Source organism: Procambarus clarkii, chromosome 67, assembly GCF_040958095.1.
Source record: "Procambarus clarkii isolate CNS0578487 chromosome 67, FALCON_Pclarkii_2.0, whole genome shotgun sequence".
Lineage (NCBI taxonomy): Eukaryota > Metazoa > Arthropoda > Malacostraca > Decapoda > Cambaridae > Procambarus > Procambarus clarkii.
Genome location: NC_091216.1, coordinates 4,532,921 through 4,549,960, shown reverse-complemented (window position 1 = coordinate 4,549,960; position 17,040 = coordinate 4,532,921). Strand labels below are relative to the sequence as shown.

The 17,040-nt window shown below is 49.5% G+C and overlaps 1 protein-coding gene across 1 annotated transcript in view; it reads left to right on the top strand.

The window, feature by feature from the left end:
- LOC123767801 (thrombospondin type-1 domain-containing protein 7B) overlaps nucleotides 1-559 on the top strand; it is a 1,125,288-nt gene extending 1,124,729 nt beyond the window's left edge. Inside the window, exon 24 of the mRNA XM_069310712.1 lies at nucleotides 417-559. Coding sequence (XP_069166813.1) covers nucleotides 417-559 — 143 coding nt within the window. The remainder of the gene's footprint in view (nucleotides 1-416) is intronic.
- The last annotated feature ends 16,481 nt before the right edge of the window (nucleotides 560-17,040 follow it).

The window sequence follows — 17,040 nt, the reverse complement described above, 5'->3', positions numbered from 1 at the left end:
ATCTGCCACGCTCGTGTTTATATCATTATATTTAAAAGGGTTTGGATATCACGCATAAAGACGATGTCCGGATCTTCCACTTTCACGCTGTTTATCAGAATGCTAAACATGTCCTCATACTGCGTTTTTAGGATTTCGCTAATTTCTTTGTCATCCTCAATGTATGAACGTTCACTAGTACGAATAAGTCCAATACTGGCAGTGGTTTTTGCTTTTCATTTCGCATATGTGAAGAAATATCTTGGGTTTTCTTTATTTCTTGAATTGCTCTCTGTTCTAGTTGCCTTTCTTCAATCTGATATGAATGCTTCAGTCTCTGTTCGATTTCTTCAATCTCCCTGTATAAATTATTCCTTCTTTGTAGGGAAAGTCGTGTCTGCTTAAGCATTTCCGTTAATTTTTTTCTTCTTTTGTAGTATCGTCTGCGTTCTCTTTCTACGTTGGACCTCTTTCTGGCTTTCCTCAAACGATCAGGTTTCAGACAAACTTCATATCCTTCAGAAGTAAGGTTTCTATTCCTTGTGTAGGATTTGTATTACTTAGAACATTTTCCCATTGAATGTTTTTAAGTTCCCTGTTTATTTTCTCCCAGTCCATCTTTTTATTATTAAAATTTAATTTATTGAATAGCCCTTCTCGCTTGTTGTTTTTCTTGGGCCTACTTCCGTTATAAATGTTAGTTTGCGCTTCAATGAGCTTGTGGTCTGACTACGTACCACAACGTAGTGTCTGAAACAGTAATGTCTCTGATTAGCTTCTCATTATGGTCGATCTTTACCGCGCAGGAATATCCCTGCAAAAAAAAAAAAAAAAAAGCTCCTCATTGTTCGTGAACATCATGTCAAGCATGTTTTCGTTCCTAGGTGGTTCTAAAATCTGCTGATTGACCGAGAATTTGTCATAGAATCTCAGTAGTTCTCTGACCTGTGGGTGGTTATTTCCAGATTAATTTCCTGCTATAATATTGTTTACTATTCTATATTTTAAACTGGGTAGATTAAAGTCTCCAAGGAAGATAACATCTGGTACTGGATTTGCTAGGTTATCAATAATATTCTCTATTTTGTGGATCTGCTCAGTGAATTCCTTAACTGTTGCATCTGGCGGTTTGTATATTAGAATAATAATTAGATTTATATTTTCTACCTTGATTCCAAGTACCTCTAGCACCTCATTGGTCGAGTTCAGGAGCTCTGTGCATGCCAGCTCTTCTTTAATATACAGACCTACTCCTCCACTTGACCTAATTACTCTGTCACATCTATATAGAATATAATTTGGGATCCAGATTTCACTATCACTGTAGTCTTTTGTGGGTGTTTCTGTAAATGCACCAAATATTGAGTTCGATTCTATTAGAAGGCCATTTATGAACTTAACTTTATTTCTTGATTTTGATTTTAGGGCTTGTATATTTGCAAGTATGACTGATTTCCCATATTGCGTGTCACTTCTGGTGGGCTTCGGTAGTTCTTCCCCCTCTCTACCCTGGTCCAGGGTGTGTTGTTTTGGTTGTGGTTCATGCAGTATTGTGTAGCAGTGCTTATGTTGCATGGTGTAGTGCCTGTGTGCTTGATGATGACTTCTATTCCAGTCTTGTGGATATCTCCTTTCCCCTCTGAAATCCTGCAGTGGTTCTATCTGCCAGTTCCTCTCATATATCTTTTATTCTGTTTCTGCCTAACTCTAAAAAAATTCTAGTAGTATCATATTGATCTTCCCGTCTATAACGCCTGTGTACCTGTCACGTGGAATTCCAGGCACTGAACATTGTAACATTTTTTGTCACTAATTGAAAATTTACATAGCATAGGGTGGAAATATCTGCACTCCGTTTCAAAACGGCATGTACCCCTCGCCAACATGTTCCTGCATTTTTGTGGATGCAGAAAAGTGCATTTTGCACCTAATTTTGTATATTTGCATATTCCTTGTGCATAGAATATGAAAATATTTTCAGTTTTTATTTTTGTCGTGATATTTATACTTGTGCTTCTCTTGGCCGCCTCTTTATTGGAGCCATCTCCGTTTTTCGTCCCAATTCCCTTGTTTATGCGCTATTCACACTGTTGTTCCCATTAATTATATTACCTGGTTCTAGTTGCTTTTCTTCAATCTAATATGAATGCTTCGGTCTCTGTTCGATTCCTTCAATCTCCCTATTTTAATAATTCCTTCTCTGTATGGAAAGACTTGTCTGCTTAAGCATTTCCGTTAATTTTTTTACTTCTTTTGTAGTGTCCTCTGCGTTCTAATTCTACGGTAGACCCGTTTCTGGCTTTCCTCAAAGGAACAAGTTTCAGACAGACTTCATATGCTTCAAAAGCCAGTTTTTTAATTCTTTGTTGAGTCCTGGGTGTTGGTGAGTCCCAGTGTGTCCTGGGTGTTGGTGAGTCCCAGTGTGTTTGCGTGTTTGCGAGTCCCAGTGTCCTGGGTGTTGCATAGCCACAGTGTGTCCAGGGTGTTGCATAGCCACAGTGCGTCTGGTTAGTCCCGGTGTGTCCTGGGTGTTGGTGAGTCCCGGTGTGTCCTGGGTGTTGGTGAGTCCCGGTGTGTCCTGGGTGTTGGTGAGTCCTGGTGTGTCCTGGGTGTTGGTGAGTCCCGGTGTGTCCTGGGTGTTGGTGAGTCCCGGTGTGTCCTGGGTGGTGGTGAGTCCCGGTGTGTCCTGGGTGTTGGTGAGTCCCGGTGTGTCCTGGGTGTTGGTAAGTCTGAGTGTTTTCTGGGTATTGTTGAGTCCCAGTGTGTCCTGAGTGTTGGTGAGTCCCAGTGTGTCCTGGGTGTTGGTGAGTCCCGGTGTGTCCTAGGTGTAGGTGACTCCCGGTGTGTCCTGGGTGTTGGTGAGTCTCAGTGGTCCTGGGTGTTGGTTAGTCCCAGTGTGTCCAGGGTGTTGGTGATTCCTGGGTGTTGGTGACTCCCGGTGTGGCCTGGGTGTTGGTGAGTCCCAGTGGCCCTGGGTGTTAGTGAGTCCTGGTGTGTCCTGGGTGTTGGTGAGTCCCAGTGTGTCCTGGGTGTTGGTGAGTCCCGGTGTGTCCTGGGTGTTGGTGAGTCCCGGTGTGTCCTGGGTGTTGGTGCAACCTGTCCTCTTAAAAATAACGTCGCTTTTGGCCGTTTGCCTACATGGCCGAAGGTGGACGTAATTTGTAAATGAAAACAAATGAAAATAAATTTGGGATTTTTTTCTCAACAACAATAAGTTAAGGGTCCTCTGGTAGGTTAGGTGGGCACGTGATTCTCTTAAACTTTCAAAACGTTATGAAAAACGTTAATTGAAAGTTTCTTCCCCTGACCTCACCGAGCAAGATGGACGACTCAAACAAAAAACGGGAGAGTACGTCACTTTTGTGAGTCGATTTCTTTTCAAATTACTTCCATATTTGGCAATAGCACGCCTACGAGCTAAAAGCGACATTATTTTTAAGAGGACGGGTTGGTTGGTGAATCTCGGTGTGTCCTGGGTGTTGGTGAGTCCCGGGGTGTCCTGGGTGTTGGTGAGTCCCGGTGTGTCCTGGGTGTTGGTGAGTCCCGGTGTGTCCTGGATGTTGGTGAGTCCCGGTGTGCCCTGGGTGTTGGTGAGACCCGGTGTGTCCTGGGAGTTGGAGTGTCCCCAGTGTATCTTGGCCACAGGTGAGTCTCAGAGTGTCCTGGGTGTTGGTGAGTCCCTGTGTGTTGGTGAGTCCCTGTGTGTCCTGGGTGTTGGTGAGTCCCTGTGTGTCCTGGGTGTTGGTGAGTCCCTGTGTGTCCTGGGTGTTGGTGAGTCCCAGTGTGTCCTAGGTGTTGGTGAGTCGCAAGGTGTCCTGGGTGTTGGTGGTTCCCAGTGTCCTGGGTGTTGCATAGCCACAGTGTGTCCTGGGTGTTGCATAACCACAGTGTGTCCTGGGTGTTGCATAGCCACAGTGTGTCCTGGGTGTTGCATAGCCACAGTGTGTCCTGGGTGTTGCATAGCCACAGTATGACCTGGGTGTTGCATAGCTACAGTGTGTCCTGGGTGTCGCATAGCCACAGTACGTCTGGTTAGTCCCGGTGTGTCCTGGGTGTTGGTGAGTCCTGCTGTGTCCTTGGTGTTAGTGAGTCCGTGTTTTCTGGGTATTGTTGAGTCCCAGTGTGTCCTGGGTGTTAGTGAGTCCCAGTGTTTTCTGGGTATTGTTGTGTCCCAGTGTGTCCTGAGTGTTGGTGAGTCCCAGTGTGTCCTGGGTGTTGGTGAGTCCCGGTTGTCCTGGGTGTTGGTGAGTCCCGGTGTGTCCTGGGTGTTGGTGAGTCCCGGTGTGTCCTGGGTGTTGGTGAGTCCCAGTGGTCCTGGGTGTTCGTGAGTCCCAGTGTGTCCTGGGTGTTGGTGTGTCCCGGTTGTCCTGGGTGTTGGTGAGTCCTGGGTGTTGGTGAGTCCCGGTGTGTCCTGAGTGTTGGTGAGTCCCGGTGTGTCCTGGGTGTTGGTGAGTCCCGGTGTGTCCTGGGTGTTGGTGAGTCCCAGTGTGTCCTGGGTGTTGGTGAGTCCCAGTGTGTCCTGAGTGTTGGTGAGTCCCAGTGTGTCCTGGGTGTTGGTGAGTCCCGGTTGTCCTGGGTGTTGGTGAGTCCCGGTGTGTCTTGGGTGTTGGTGAGTCCCGGTGTGTCCTGGGTGTTGGTGAGTCCCAGTGGTCCTGGGTGTTCGTGAGTCCCAGTGTGTCCTGGGTGTTGGTGTGTCCCGGTTGTCCTGGGTGTTGGTGAGTCCCGGTGTCCTGGGTGTTGGTGAGTCCCGGTGTGTCCTGAGTGTTGGTGAGTCCCAATGTGTCCTGGGTGTTGGTGAGTCCCGGTTGTCCTGGGTGTTGGTGAGTCCCGGTTGTCCTGGGTGTTGGTGAGTCCCGGTGTGTCCTGGGTGTTGGTGAGTCCCGGTGTGTCCTGGGTGTTGGTGAGTCCCGGTGTGTCCTGGGTGTTGGTGAGTCTGAGTGTTTTCTGGGTATTGTTGAGTCCCAGTGTGTCCTGAGTGTTGGTGAGTCCCAGTGTGTCCTGGGTGTTGGTGAGTCCTGGTGTGTCCTAGGTGTAGGTGACTCCCGGTGTGTCCTGGGTGTTGGTGAGTCTCAGTGGTCCTGGGTGTTCGTGAGTCCAAGTATGTCCTGGGTGTTGGTGAGTCTCAGTGGTCCTGGGTGTTGGTTAGTCCCAGTGTGTCCAGGGTGTTGGTGATTCCTGGGTGTTGGTGACTCCCGGTGTGGCCTGGGTGTTGGTGAGTCCCAGTGGCCCTGGGTGTTAGTGAGTCCCAGTGTGTCTTGGGTGTTGGTGAGTCCCAGTGTGTCCTGGGTGTTGGTGAGTCCCGGTGTGTCCTGGGTGTTGGTGAGTCCCGGTGTGTCCTGGGTGTTGGTGCAACCTGTCCTCTTAAAAATAACGTCGCTTTTGGCCGTTTGCCTACATGGCCGAAGGTGGACGTAATTTGTAAATGAAAACAAATGAAAATAAATTTGGGATTTTTTTCTCAACAACAATAAGTTAAGGGTCCTCTGGTAGGTTAGGTGGGCACGTGATTCTCTTAAACTTTCAAAACGTTATGAAAAACGTTAATTGAAAGTTTCTTCCCCTGACCTCACCGAGCAAGATGGACGACTCAAACAAAAAACGGGAGAGTACGTCACTTTTGTGAGTCGATTTCTTTTCAAATTACTTCCATATTTGGCAATAGCACGCCTACGAGCTAAAAGCGACATTATTTTTAAGAGGACGGGTTGGTTGGTGAGTCTCGGTGTGTCCTGGGTGTTGGTGAGTCCCGGGGTGTCCTGGGTGTTGGTGAGTCCCGGTGTGTCCTGGGTGTTGGTGAGTCCCGGTGTGTCCTGGGTGTTGGTGAGTCCCGGTGTGCCCTGGGTGTTGGTGAGACCCGGTGTGTCCTGGGAGTTGGAGTGTCCCCAGTGTATCTTGGCCACAGGTGAGTCTCAGAGTGTCCTGGGTGTTGGTGAGTCCCTGTGTGTCCTGGGTGTTGGTGAGTCCCTGTGTGTCCTGGGTGTTGGTGAGTCCCAGTGTGTCCTAGGTGTTGGTGAGTCGCAAGGTGTCCTGGGTGTTGGTGGTTCCCAGTGTCCTGGGTGTTGCATAGCCACAGTGTGTCCTGGGTGTTGCATAACCACAGTGTGTCCTGGGTGTTGCATAGCCACAGTGAGTCCTGGGTGTTGCATAGCCACAGTATGACCTGGGTGTTGCATAGCTACAGTGTGTCCTGGGTGTCGCATAGCCACAGTACGTCTGGTTAGTCCCGGTGTGTCCTGGGTGTTGGTGAGTCCTGCTGTGTCCTTGGTGTTAGTGAGTCCGTGTTTTCTGGGTATTGTTGAGTCCCAGTGTGTCCTGGGTGTTAGTGAGTCCCAGTGTTTTCTGGGTATTGTTGTGTCCCAGTGTGTCCTGAGTGTTGGTGAGTCCCAGTGTGTCCTGGGTGTTGGTGAGTCCCAGTGTGTCCTGGGTGTTGGTGAGTCCCGGTGTGTCCTGGGTGTTGGTGAGTCCCGGTGTGTCCTGGGTGTTGGTGAGTCCCGGTGTGTCCTGAGTGTTGGTGAGTCCCAGTGTGTCCTGGGTGTTGGTGAGTCCCGGTGTGTCCTGGGTGTTGGTTGAGTCCCGGTGTGTCCTGGGTGTTGGTGAGTCCCGGTGTGTCCTGGGTGTTGGTGAGTCCCGGTGTGTCCTGGGTGTTGGTGAGTCCCGGTGTGTCCTGGGTGTTGGTGAGTCCCGGTGTGTCCTGGGTGTTGGTGAGTCCCGGTGTGTCCTGGGTGTTGGTGAGTCCCAGTGTGTCCTGGGTGTTGGTGAGTCCCAGTGTGTCCTGAGTGTTGGTGAGTCCCAGTGTGTCCTGGGTGTTGGTGAGTCCCGGTTGTCCTGGGTGTTGGTGAGTCCCGGTGTGTCCTGGGTGTTGGTGAGTCCCGGTGTGTCCTGGGTGTTGGTGAGTCCCAGTGGTCCTGGGTGTTCGCGAGTCCCAGTGTGTCCTGGGCGTTGATGAGTCCCGGTTGTCCTGGGTGTTGGTGAGTCCCGGTGTGTCCTGGGTGTTGGTGAGTCCCAGTGGTCCTGGGTGTTGGTGAGTCCCGGTTGTCCTGGGTGTTGGTGAGTCCCAGTGGTCCTGGGTGTTGATGAGTCCCGGTTGTCCTGGGTGTTGGTGAGTCCCGGTGTGTCCTGGGTGTTGGTGAGTCCCAGTGTGTCCTGGGTGTTGGTGAGTCCCGGTGTGTCCTGGGTGTTGGTGAGTCCCAGTGGTCCTGGGTGTTCGTGAGTCTAAATGTGTCCTGGGTGTTGGTGAATCTCAGTGGTTCTGGGTGTTGGTTAGTCCCGGTGTGTCCTGGGTGTAGGTGATTCCCGGTGTGTCCTGGGTGTTGGTGAGTCTCAGTGGTCCTGGGTGTTGGCAAGTCACAGTGTGTCCTGGGTGTTGGTGAGTCCCGGTGTGTCCTGGGTGTTGGTGAGTCCCAGTGTGTCCTGGGTGTTGGTGAATCCCAGTGTGTCCTGGGTGTTGGAGAGTTCTGGTGTGTCCTGAGTGTTGGTGAGTGCAGGTGTGTCCTGGGTGTTGGTGAATCCCAGTGTGTCCTGGGTGTTCTCACCTAATTGTGCTTGCGGGGGTTGAGCTTTGGCTCTTTGGTCAGCTGGTGGTGACCAGCTGGTATACTGGTGTTGGTGAGTCCCAGTGTGTCCTGGGTGTTGGTGAGTCCCAGTGTGTCCTGGGTGTTGGTGAGTCCCAGTGTGTCCTGGGTGTTGGTGAGTCCCAGTGTGTCCTGGGTGTTGGTGAGTCCCAGTGTGTCCTGGGTGTTGGTGAGTCCCAGTGTGTCCTGGGTGTTGGCGAGTCCCGGTGTGTCCTGGGTGTTGGCGAGTCCCAGTGTGTCCTGGGTGTTGGCGAGTCCCAGTGTGTGCTGGGTGTTGGTGAGTCCCAGTGTGTACTGGGTGTTGGTGAGTCCCAGTGTGTACTGGGTGTTGGTGAGTCCCAGTGTGTCCTGGGTGTTGGTGAGTCCCAGTGTGTCCTGGGTGTTGGCGAGTCCCAGTGTGTGCTGGGTGTTGGTGAGTCCCAGTGTGTACTGGGTGTTGGTGAGTCCCAGTGTCCTGGGTGTTGGCGAGTCCCGGTGTGTCTTGGGTGTTGGTGAGTCCCGGTGTGTCCTGGGTGTTGGCGAGTCCCGGTGTGTCCTGGGTCTTGGTGAGTCCCGGTGTGTCCTGGGTGTTGGAGAGTACCAGTGTGTCCTGGGTGTTGGTGAGTACCCGTGTGTCCTGGGTGTTGGAGAGTACCGGTGTGTCCTGGGTGTTGGAGAGTACCGGTGTGTCCTGGGTGTTGGTGAGTCCCGGTGTGTCCTGGGTGTTGGTGAGTCACAGTGAGTTCTGGGTTTTTCATGGGGTTTCATGGATAATTCTGAGTGTGTGTGTTCTGAGTGTGTCACATGGGTAAAAAGGGCATGGGCGTGGGTATTAGGACATGGGCATTAAGGCATGGATACTTTCCCATTTATATGTACTTATGTTATACACACATACAAGTGTTTATTGAAATAAGACGGTGTGAATACATATAAGTATTCATAAACAAAACCCTACCAGTGAATACTCGTGCACCAGAGTATACCAGTTAATACTGGTGCACCACAGTATACCAGTGTATACAGGTGCACCAGAGTATACCAGTGTATACTGGTGCACCAGAGTATACCAGTTAATACTCGTGCACCAGAGTATACCAGTTAATACTGGTGCACCAGAGTATACCAGTGTATACTGGTGCGCCAGAGTACACCAGTGTATACTGGTGCATCACAGTATACCAGTGTATACTGGTGCACCAGAGTATACCAGTGTATACTGGTGCACCAGAGTACACCAGTGTATACTGGTGCATCACAGTATACCAGTGTATACTGGTGCACCAGAGTATACCAGTGTATGCTGGTGCACCACAGTATACCAGTGTATACTGGTGCACCAGAGTATACCAGTGTATACTGGTGCATCATAGTATACCAGTGTATACTGGTGCACCAGAATACACCAGTGTATACTGGTGCATCACAGTATACCAGTGTATACTGGTGCACCACAGTATACCAGTGTATACTGGTGCATCACAGTATACCAGTGTATACTGGTGCGCCACAGTATACCAGTGTATACTGGTGCGCCAGAGTATACCATTGTATACTGGTGCGCCAGAGTATACCAGTGTATACTGGTGCGCCAGAGTATACCAGTGTATACTGGTGCGCCAGAGTACACCAGTGTATACTGGTGCGCCAGAGTATACCAGTGTATACTGGTGAGCCAGAGTATACCAGTGTATACAGTGTCGCAAGGTGTCCTGGGTGTTGGTGGTTCCCAGTGTCCTGGGTGTTGCATAGCCACAGTGTGTCCTGGGTGTTGCATAACCACAGTGTGTCCTGGGTGTTGCATAGCCACAGTGAGTCCTGGGTGTTGCATAGCCACAGTATGACCTGGGTGTTGCATAGCTACAGTGTGTCCTGGGTGTCGCATAGCCACAGTACGTCTGGTTAGTCCCGGTGTGTCCTGGGTGTTGGTGAGTCCTGCTGTGTCCTTGGTGTTAGTGAGTCCGTGTTTTCTGGGTATTGTTGAGTCCCAGTGTGTCCTGGGTGTTAGTGAGTCCCAGTGTTTTCTGGGTATTGTTGTGTCCCAGTGTGTCCTGAGTGTTGGTGAGTCCCAGTGTGTCCTGGGTGTTGGTGAGTCCCAGTGTGTCCTGGGTGTTGGTGAGTCCCGGTGTGTCCTGGGTGTTGGTGAGTCCCGGTGTGTCCTGGGTGTTGGTGAGTCCCGGTGTGTCCTGAGTGTTGGTGAGTCCCAGTGTGTCCTGGGTGTTGGTGAGTCCCGGTGTGTCCTGGGTGTTGGTGAGTCCCGGTGTGTCCTGGGTGTTGGTGAGTCCCGGTGTGTCCTGGGTGTTGGTGAGTCCCGGTGTGTCCTGGGTGTTGGTGAGTCCCGGTGTGTCCTGGGTGTTGGTGAGTCCCGGTGTGTCCTGGGTGTTGGTGAGTCCCGGTGTGTCCTGGGTGTTGGTGAGTCCCAGTGTGTCCTGGGTGTTGGTGAGTCCCAGTGTGTCCTGAGTGTTGGTGAGTCCCAGTGTGTCCTGGGTGTTGGTGAGTCCCGGTTGTCCTGGGTGTTGGTGAGTCCCGGTGTGTCCTGGGTGTTGGTGAGTCCCGGTGTGTCCTGGGTGTTGGTGAGTCCCAGTGGTCCTGGGTGTTCGCGAGTCCCAGTGTGTCCTGGGCGTTGATGAGTCCCGGTTGTCCTGGGTGTTGGTGAGTCCCGGTGTGTCCTGGGTGTTGGTGAGTCCCAGTGGTCCTGGGTGTTGGTGAGTCCCGGTTGTCCTGGGTGTTGGTGAGTCCCAGTGGTCCTGGGTGTTGATGAGTCCCGGTTGTCCTGGGTGTTGGTGAGTCCCGGTGTGTCCTGGGTGTTGGTGAGTCCCAGTGTGTCCTGGGTGTTGGTGAGTCCCGGTGTGTCCTGGGTGTTGGTGAGTCCCAGTGGTCCTGGGTGTTCGTGAGTCTAAATGTGTCCTGGGTGTTGGTGAATCTCAGTGGTTCTGGGTGTTGGTTAGTCCCGGTGTGTCCTGGGTGTAGGTGATTCCCGGTGTGTCCTGGGTGTTGGTGAGTCTCAGTGGTCCTGGGTGTTGGCAAGTCACAGTGTGTCCTGGGTGTTGGTGAGTCCCGGTGTGTCCTGGGTGTTGGTGAGTCCCAGTGTGTCCTGGGTGTTGGTGAATCCCAGTGTGTCCTGGGTGTTGGAGAGTTCTGGTGTGTCCTGAGTGTTGGTGAGTGCAGGTGTGTCCTGGGTGTTGGTGAATCCCAGTGTGTCCTGGGTGTTCTCACCTAATTGTGCTTGCGGGGGTTGAGCTTTGGCTCTTTGGTCAGCTGGTGGTGACCAGCTGGTATACTGGTGTTGGTGAGTCCCAGTGTGTCCTGGGTGTTGGTGAGTCCCAGTGTGTCCTGGGTGTTGGTGAGTCCCAGTGTGTCCTGGGTGTTGGTGAGTCCCAGTGTGTCCTGGGTGTTGGTGAGTCCCAGTGTGTCCTGGGTGTTGGTGAGTCCCAGTGTGTCCTGGGTGTTGGCGAGTCCCGGTGTGTCCTGGGTGTTGGCGAGTCCCAGTGTGTCCTGGGTGTTGGCGAGTCCCAGTGTGTGCTGGGTGTTGGTGAGTCCCAGTGTGTACTGGGTGTTGGTGAGTCCCAGTGTGTACTGGGTGTTGGTGAGTCCCAGTGTGTCCTGGGTGTTGGTGAGTCCCAGTGTGTCCTGGGTGTTGGCGAGTCCCAGTGTGTGCTGGGTGTTGGTGAGTCCCAGTGTGTACTGGGTGTTGGTGAGTCCCAGTGTCCTGGGTGTTGGCGAGTCCCGGTGTGTCTTGGGTGTTGGTGAGTCCCGGTGTGTCCTGGGTGTTGGCGAGTCCCGGTGTGTCCTGGGTCTTGGTGAGTCCCGGTGTGTCCTGGGTGTTGGAGAGTACCAGTGTGTCCTGGGTGTTGGTGAGTACCCGTGTGTCCTGGGTGTTGGAGAGTACCGGTGTGTCCTGGGTGTTGGAGAGTACCGGTGTGTCCTGGGTGTTGGTGAGTCCCGGTGTGTCCTGGGTGTTGGTGAGTCACAGTGAGTTCTGGGTTTTTCATGGGGTTTCATGGATAATTCTGAGTGTGTGTGTTCTGAGTGTGTCACATGGGTAAAAAGGGCATGGGCGTGGGTATTAGGACATGGGCATTAAGGCATGGATACTTTCCCATTTATATGTACTTATGTTATACACACATACAAGTGTTTATTGAAATAAGACGGTGTGAATACATATAAGTATTCATAAACAAAACCCTACCAGTGAATACTCGTGCACCAGAGTATACCAGTTAATACTGGTGCACCACAGTATACCAGTGTATACAGGTGCACCAGAGTATACCAGTGTATACTGGTGCACCAGAGTATACCAGTTAATACTCGTGCACCAGAGTATACCAGTTAATACTGGTGCACCAGAGTATACCAGTGTATACTGGTGCGCCAGAGTACACCAGTGTATACTGGTGCATCACAGTATACCAGTGTATACTGGTGCACCAGAGTATACCAGTGTATACTGGTGCACCAGAGTACACCAGTGTATACTGGTGCATCACAGTATACCAGTGTATACTGGTGCACCAGAGTATACCAGTGTATGCTGGTGCACCACAGTATACCAGTGTATACTGGTGCACCAGAGTATACCAGTGTATACTGGTGCATCATAGTATACCAGTGTATACTGGTGCACCAGAATACACCAGTGTATACTGGTGCATCACAGTATACCAGTGTATACTGGTGCACCACAGTATACCAGTGTATACTGGTGCATCACAGTATACCAGTGTATACTGGTGCGCCACAGTATACCAGTGTATACTGGTGCGCCAGAGTATACCATTGTATACTGGTGCGCCAGAGTATACCAGTGTATACTGGTGCGCCAGAGTATACCAGTGTATACTGGTGCGCCAGAGTACACCAGTGTATACTGGTGCGCCAGAGTATACCAGTGTATACTGGTGAGCCAGAGTATACCAGTGTATACTGGTGCGCCAGAGTATACCAGTGTATACTGGTGCGCCAGAGTATACCAGTGTATACTGGTGCGCCAGAGTATACCAGTGTATACTGGTGCGCCAGAGTATACCAGTGTATACTGGTGCGCCAGAGTATACCAGTGTATACTGGTGCGCCAGAGTATACCAGTGTATACTGGTGCGCCAGAGTATACCAGTGTATACTGGTGCGCCAGAGTATACCAGTGTATACTGGTGCGCCAGAGTATACCAGTGTATACTGGTGCGCCAGAGTATACCAGTGTATACTGGTGCGCCAGAGTATACCAGTGTATACTGGTGCGCCAGAGTATACCAGTGTATACTGGTGCGCCAGAGTATACCAGTGTATACTGGTGCGCCAGAGTATACCAGTGTATACTGGTGCGCCAGAGTATACCAGTGTATACTGGTGCGCCAGAGTATACCAGTGTATACCGGTGTGCCAGAGTAAACCAGTGTATACCGGTGCGCCAGAGTATACCAGTGTATACCGGTGCGCCAGAGTATACCAGTGTATACTGGTGCGCCAGAGTATACCAGTGTATACTGGTGCGCCAGAGTATACCAGTGTATACCGGTGCGCCAGAGTAAACCAGTGTATACCGGTGCGCCAGAGTATACCAGTGTATACTGGTGCGCCAGAGTATACCAGTGTATACTGGTGCACCAGAGTATACCAGTGTATACCGGTGCGCCAGAGTATACCAGTGTATACCGGTGCGCCAGAGTATACCAGTGTATACCGGTGCGCCAGAGTATACCAGTGTATACCGGTGCGCCAGAGTATACAGTGTATACTGGTGCGCCAGAGTATACCAGTGTATACTGGTGCGCCAGAGTATACCAGTGTATACTGGTGCGCCAGAGTATACCAGTGTATACTGTTGCGCCAGTGTATACCAGTGTATACTGGTGCGCCAGAGTATACCAGTGTATACTGGTGCGCCAGAGTATACCAGTGTATACTGTTGCGCCAGAGTATACCAGTGTATACTGGTGCGCCAGAGTATACCAGTGTATACTGTTGCGCCAGTGTATACTGGTGCGCCAGAGTATACCAGTGTATACTGGTGCGCCAGAGTATACCAGTGTATACTGGCGCGCCAGAGTATACCAGTGTATACTGGCGCGCCAGAGTATACCAGTGTATACTGGCGCGCCAGAGTATACCAGTGTATACTGGTGCGCCAGAGTATACCAGTGTATACTGGTGCGCCAGAGTATACCAGTGTATACTGGTGCGCCAGAGTATACCAGTGTATACTGGTGCGCCAGAGTATACCAGTGTATACTGGTGCACCAGAGTATACCAGTGTATACTGGTGCGCCAGTGTATACTGGTGCGCCAGAGTATACTGGTGCGCCAGAGTATACCAGTGTATACTGGTGTGCCAGAGTATACCAGTGTATACTGGTGCACCAGAGTATACCAGTGTATACTGGTGCACCAGAGTACACCAGTGTATACTGGTGCGCCAGAGCATACCAGTGTATACTGGTGCGCCAGAGTATGCCAGTGTATACTGGTGCACCAGAGTATACCAGTGTATACTGGTGCACCAGAGTATACCAGTGTATACTGGTGCGCCAGAATATACCAGTGTATACTGGTGCGCCAGAGTATACCAGTGTATACTGGTGCACCAGAGTATACCAGTGTATACTGGTGCGCCAGTGTATACTGGTGCGCCAGAGTATACCAGTATATACTGGTGCGCCAGAGTATACCAGTGTTGTGGGATATTTGGGTTTGATTCTGATTAATTAATAATTAAAGTAGTAAATTAAATTACGAAGGACCACCCGCTTTTAAAGTAAAGAGGGAAACTGAGAATTTCAGATCATTAGATAAAATTCTAGAGAAAACCAGTGACTATGGATATGACTAGAAAGTATGATCATAAGAATAATTAATGGGCTGTATTATTAAAACCAAACCTCAAACACCTACATTGGGGGGTTATTACTGGAGGTCAGTACGTCCAGGAATCAGTGTGGTTCGTTCACTAATTCTATTAATAATAATCTAATCCTATAATTAATGTAGAATATAATATTATTCATACAAAGAAGAACATGAATATGTGCATAATAATGAATTACAGTAAATCACACATTATGTTGAAAACATTCTGAATGTATCAAATTGCAATGTTATGAGTAAAAGAAATAAGCCTTAGCTGGTAATAGATTCCTTTAGATAACCCTGGCAGTCCTCTTAATCTCCAAGTCTGGTACACTGACGTCTGACACGGTTAACATGGAGAAGACAGCATGAGGAATTCGTCTCTCGAGCTGCAAAATAAATAACTACCAGTAGCAATTGATTTAACTACTCAATACATATTCAAGATTATTGATATCTACAGAGAAATTTCTAATCACCTGTTATTAGGTGTTGTCGTGCCGCGTGACGCGCAATCACCCCGCTATTATTAAACCTGTAAATGATGCATCAAATAAAAGGTACTTAGCTGTGGGCACTGTGTAAGTATTAAGATTGCCGTAATTTCGCATCCCAGGCTCCGGTGAACCTATCCTGGATTGATGCGTTTCAAGCTGGCTGATCACGTGTCGTCAGGAACCAAGTCTAGGGGTCCCTTATTTAACACCAGCACTAGTTGAAGATATTATCTGTAAGGTCGTTCACGCCTCACAGTGGCGGCTTTCATCTGTAGATAGACACACGTGTCCTATTTGCTGGACAATGGCGTCTTTTGTGCGTACGTTAAGCGCAGGTCTGCCTCTCTTCGGTTCCCCACGTGTACGCGCACCGACTCCCTCACCGAGTGAGCATGGCGTCGCGTCCCTCCCCCCACGCCGAGTCGACGTTCATTACACAAATTATTGGCATGAACATTAATATTTCTCGCATTCGCGCTTGAAACTCTAAAGACTGGACGGGTTTATTATTTAGAGGAACGAAATATTATTATTTAACTATTTAAGAATAGTAAAGATACAAGGGAGAGGAATTAATGTCTCCCCATAGCATTCATTGATGACGTTAACACTATCGCGAGGTAGACGGTATAATTCTAACGCTCTATTCGGCTTTTAGTTAGAGAACAATTCGTCTGCAATCAGTTGTCATACAGAATGCCTTAATTATGGAGAATCGTATTTAATTCTCACACAAATTGTATATAATGTGTTTTACTGTAAAGAAATCTGACGCAATACTAGCGTTAGATGACGTGAGAATTCTAGCCTAATGCACAGATGAATTATTAGTACAGGAGAATTCTACGAGTTGTTAATTTTACTTACTACAATATTAATATGATTAGTAATAAGTAATGAGAATACAACAATGTTGTATTCGATGTTGGAAATATCCAACATAACTCCGGGGGGGGATTCCCAGGGTCGCAGTGTACTGTGTTGTACTGACCTATCCCGAAGTAATATTAAGATTAACACATTAGTATGTTAGTATGTTAGTACACACATAACGAACGTCCCGGATTTATCAAGGACTTACAAGAATTTAAGTCTTGTTATTCACATGTCAACTGAAACATGTTTGTAGCCTACACGATATTTATAAATTTAACTCTCCCAATTTAAACTAACAGAATCTACAGTGGTGCGATATCTTGGGTCATAGTGACGTGTAATGTTTCGTTACGCGATATCACATCGTAGTATCAGTACAGTTTCCTTAGGGGGAAATGAAGGAAATTATTCTTCTTCAGAGTTATAATAGGCTCGCAAATTCCGCCTACATTGTTGAGCTGCAGCTCTAGTGGGACGGTTGCTTGGAGGAACAGATTCATTGTCCTCTGAAATTACTGGGGAAGCTGGATTTGGCTGATATTCTTGTTCAGTCAGTTCTAGGGGAACCAGCTTCTCTAAAGTTTTTAGAGTAGTGTTGCCCTTGCATAAGACTTTAACCACTCTTAGGACACCTTGTCGATCTGGGTGGATGGTGACGATTTTTCCTATAGGCCACTCGGACCTTGGTCCATCACTGTCGACTAGTACAAGGTCTCCAGGTTTTAATTGTACCTTATTGTAAGGACTCGAAGCTCCGTAGTGGTATTCTCGTAGAGCTGTGAGGTATTCTCGAGTCCACACCTCATTCCACCTGTTGATAACTCTAGAAAGATGTTGGTAGCTTTCCACCAAGTCTCCTCGAGTCACATGGGATGGGTCTACTGGGTCCTCTTCGTCTAAGGGGATGAGAGGGCTCAATAGACCTCCATGGATCAAGTGAGAGGGGCTCAGTGGTTCTCTCTGGGTGTAATCATCAGACAGGTAGGTGATCGGGCGGTTATTGACTCGCGCCTCGATTTCTACAACAATAGTTTGGAGTTCTGAGTAACTGACCCTTTGTCGGTGTAACGTTTTCCTTAGACATCTTTTGACTGTGCCTACCATTCGCTCATAGAGCCCACCTTGCCAAGGGGCTCTTGGTGCTATGAATTTCCAGTGACATTGTCTTCTTTGTAAGACTGATTGCACTTCAGGGTGGTTCCAGACTTCTCGTAAACAGCTTTCTCCCGCTACAAAATTAGATCCGTTGTCTGATATCATTAATCTAGGACATGATCGACGGGCAGCAA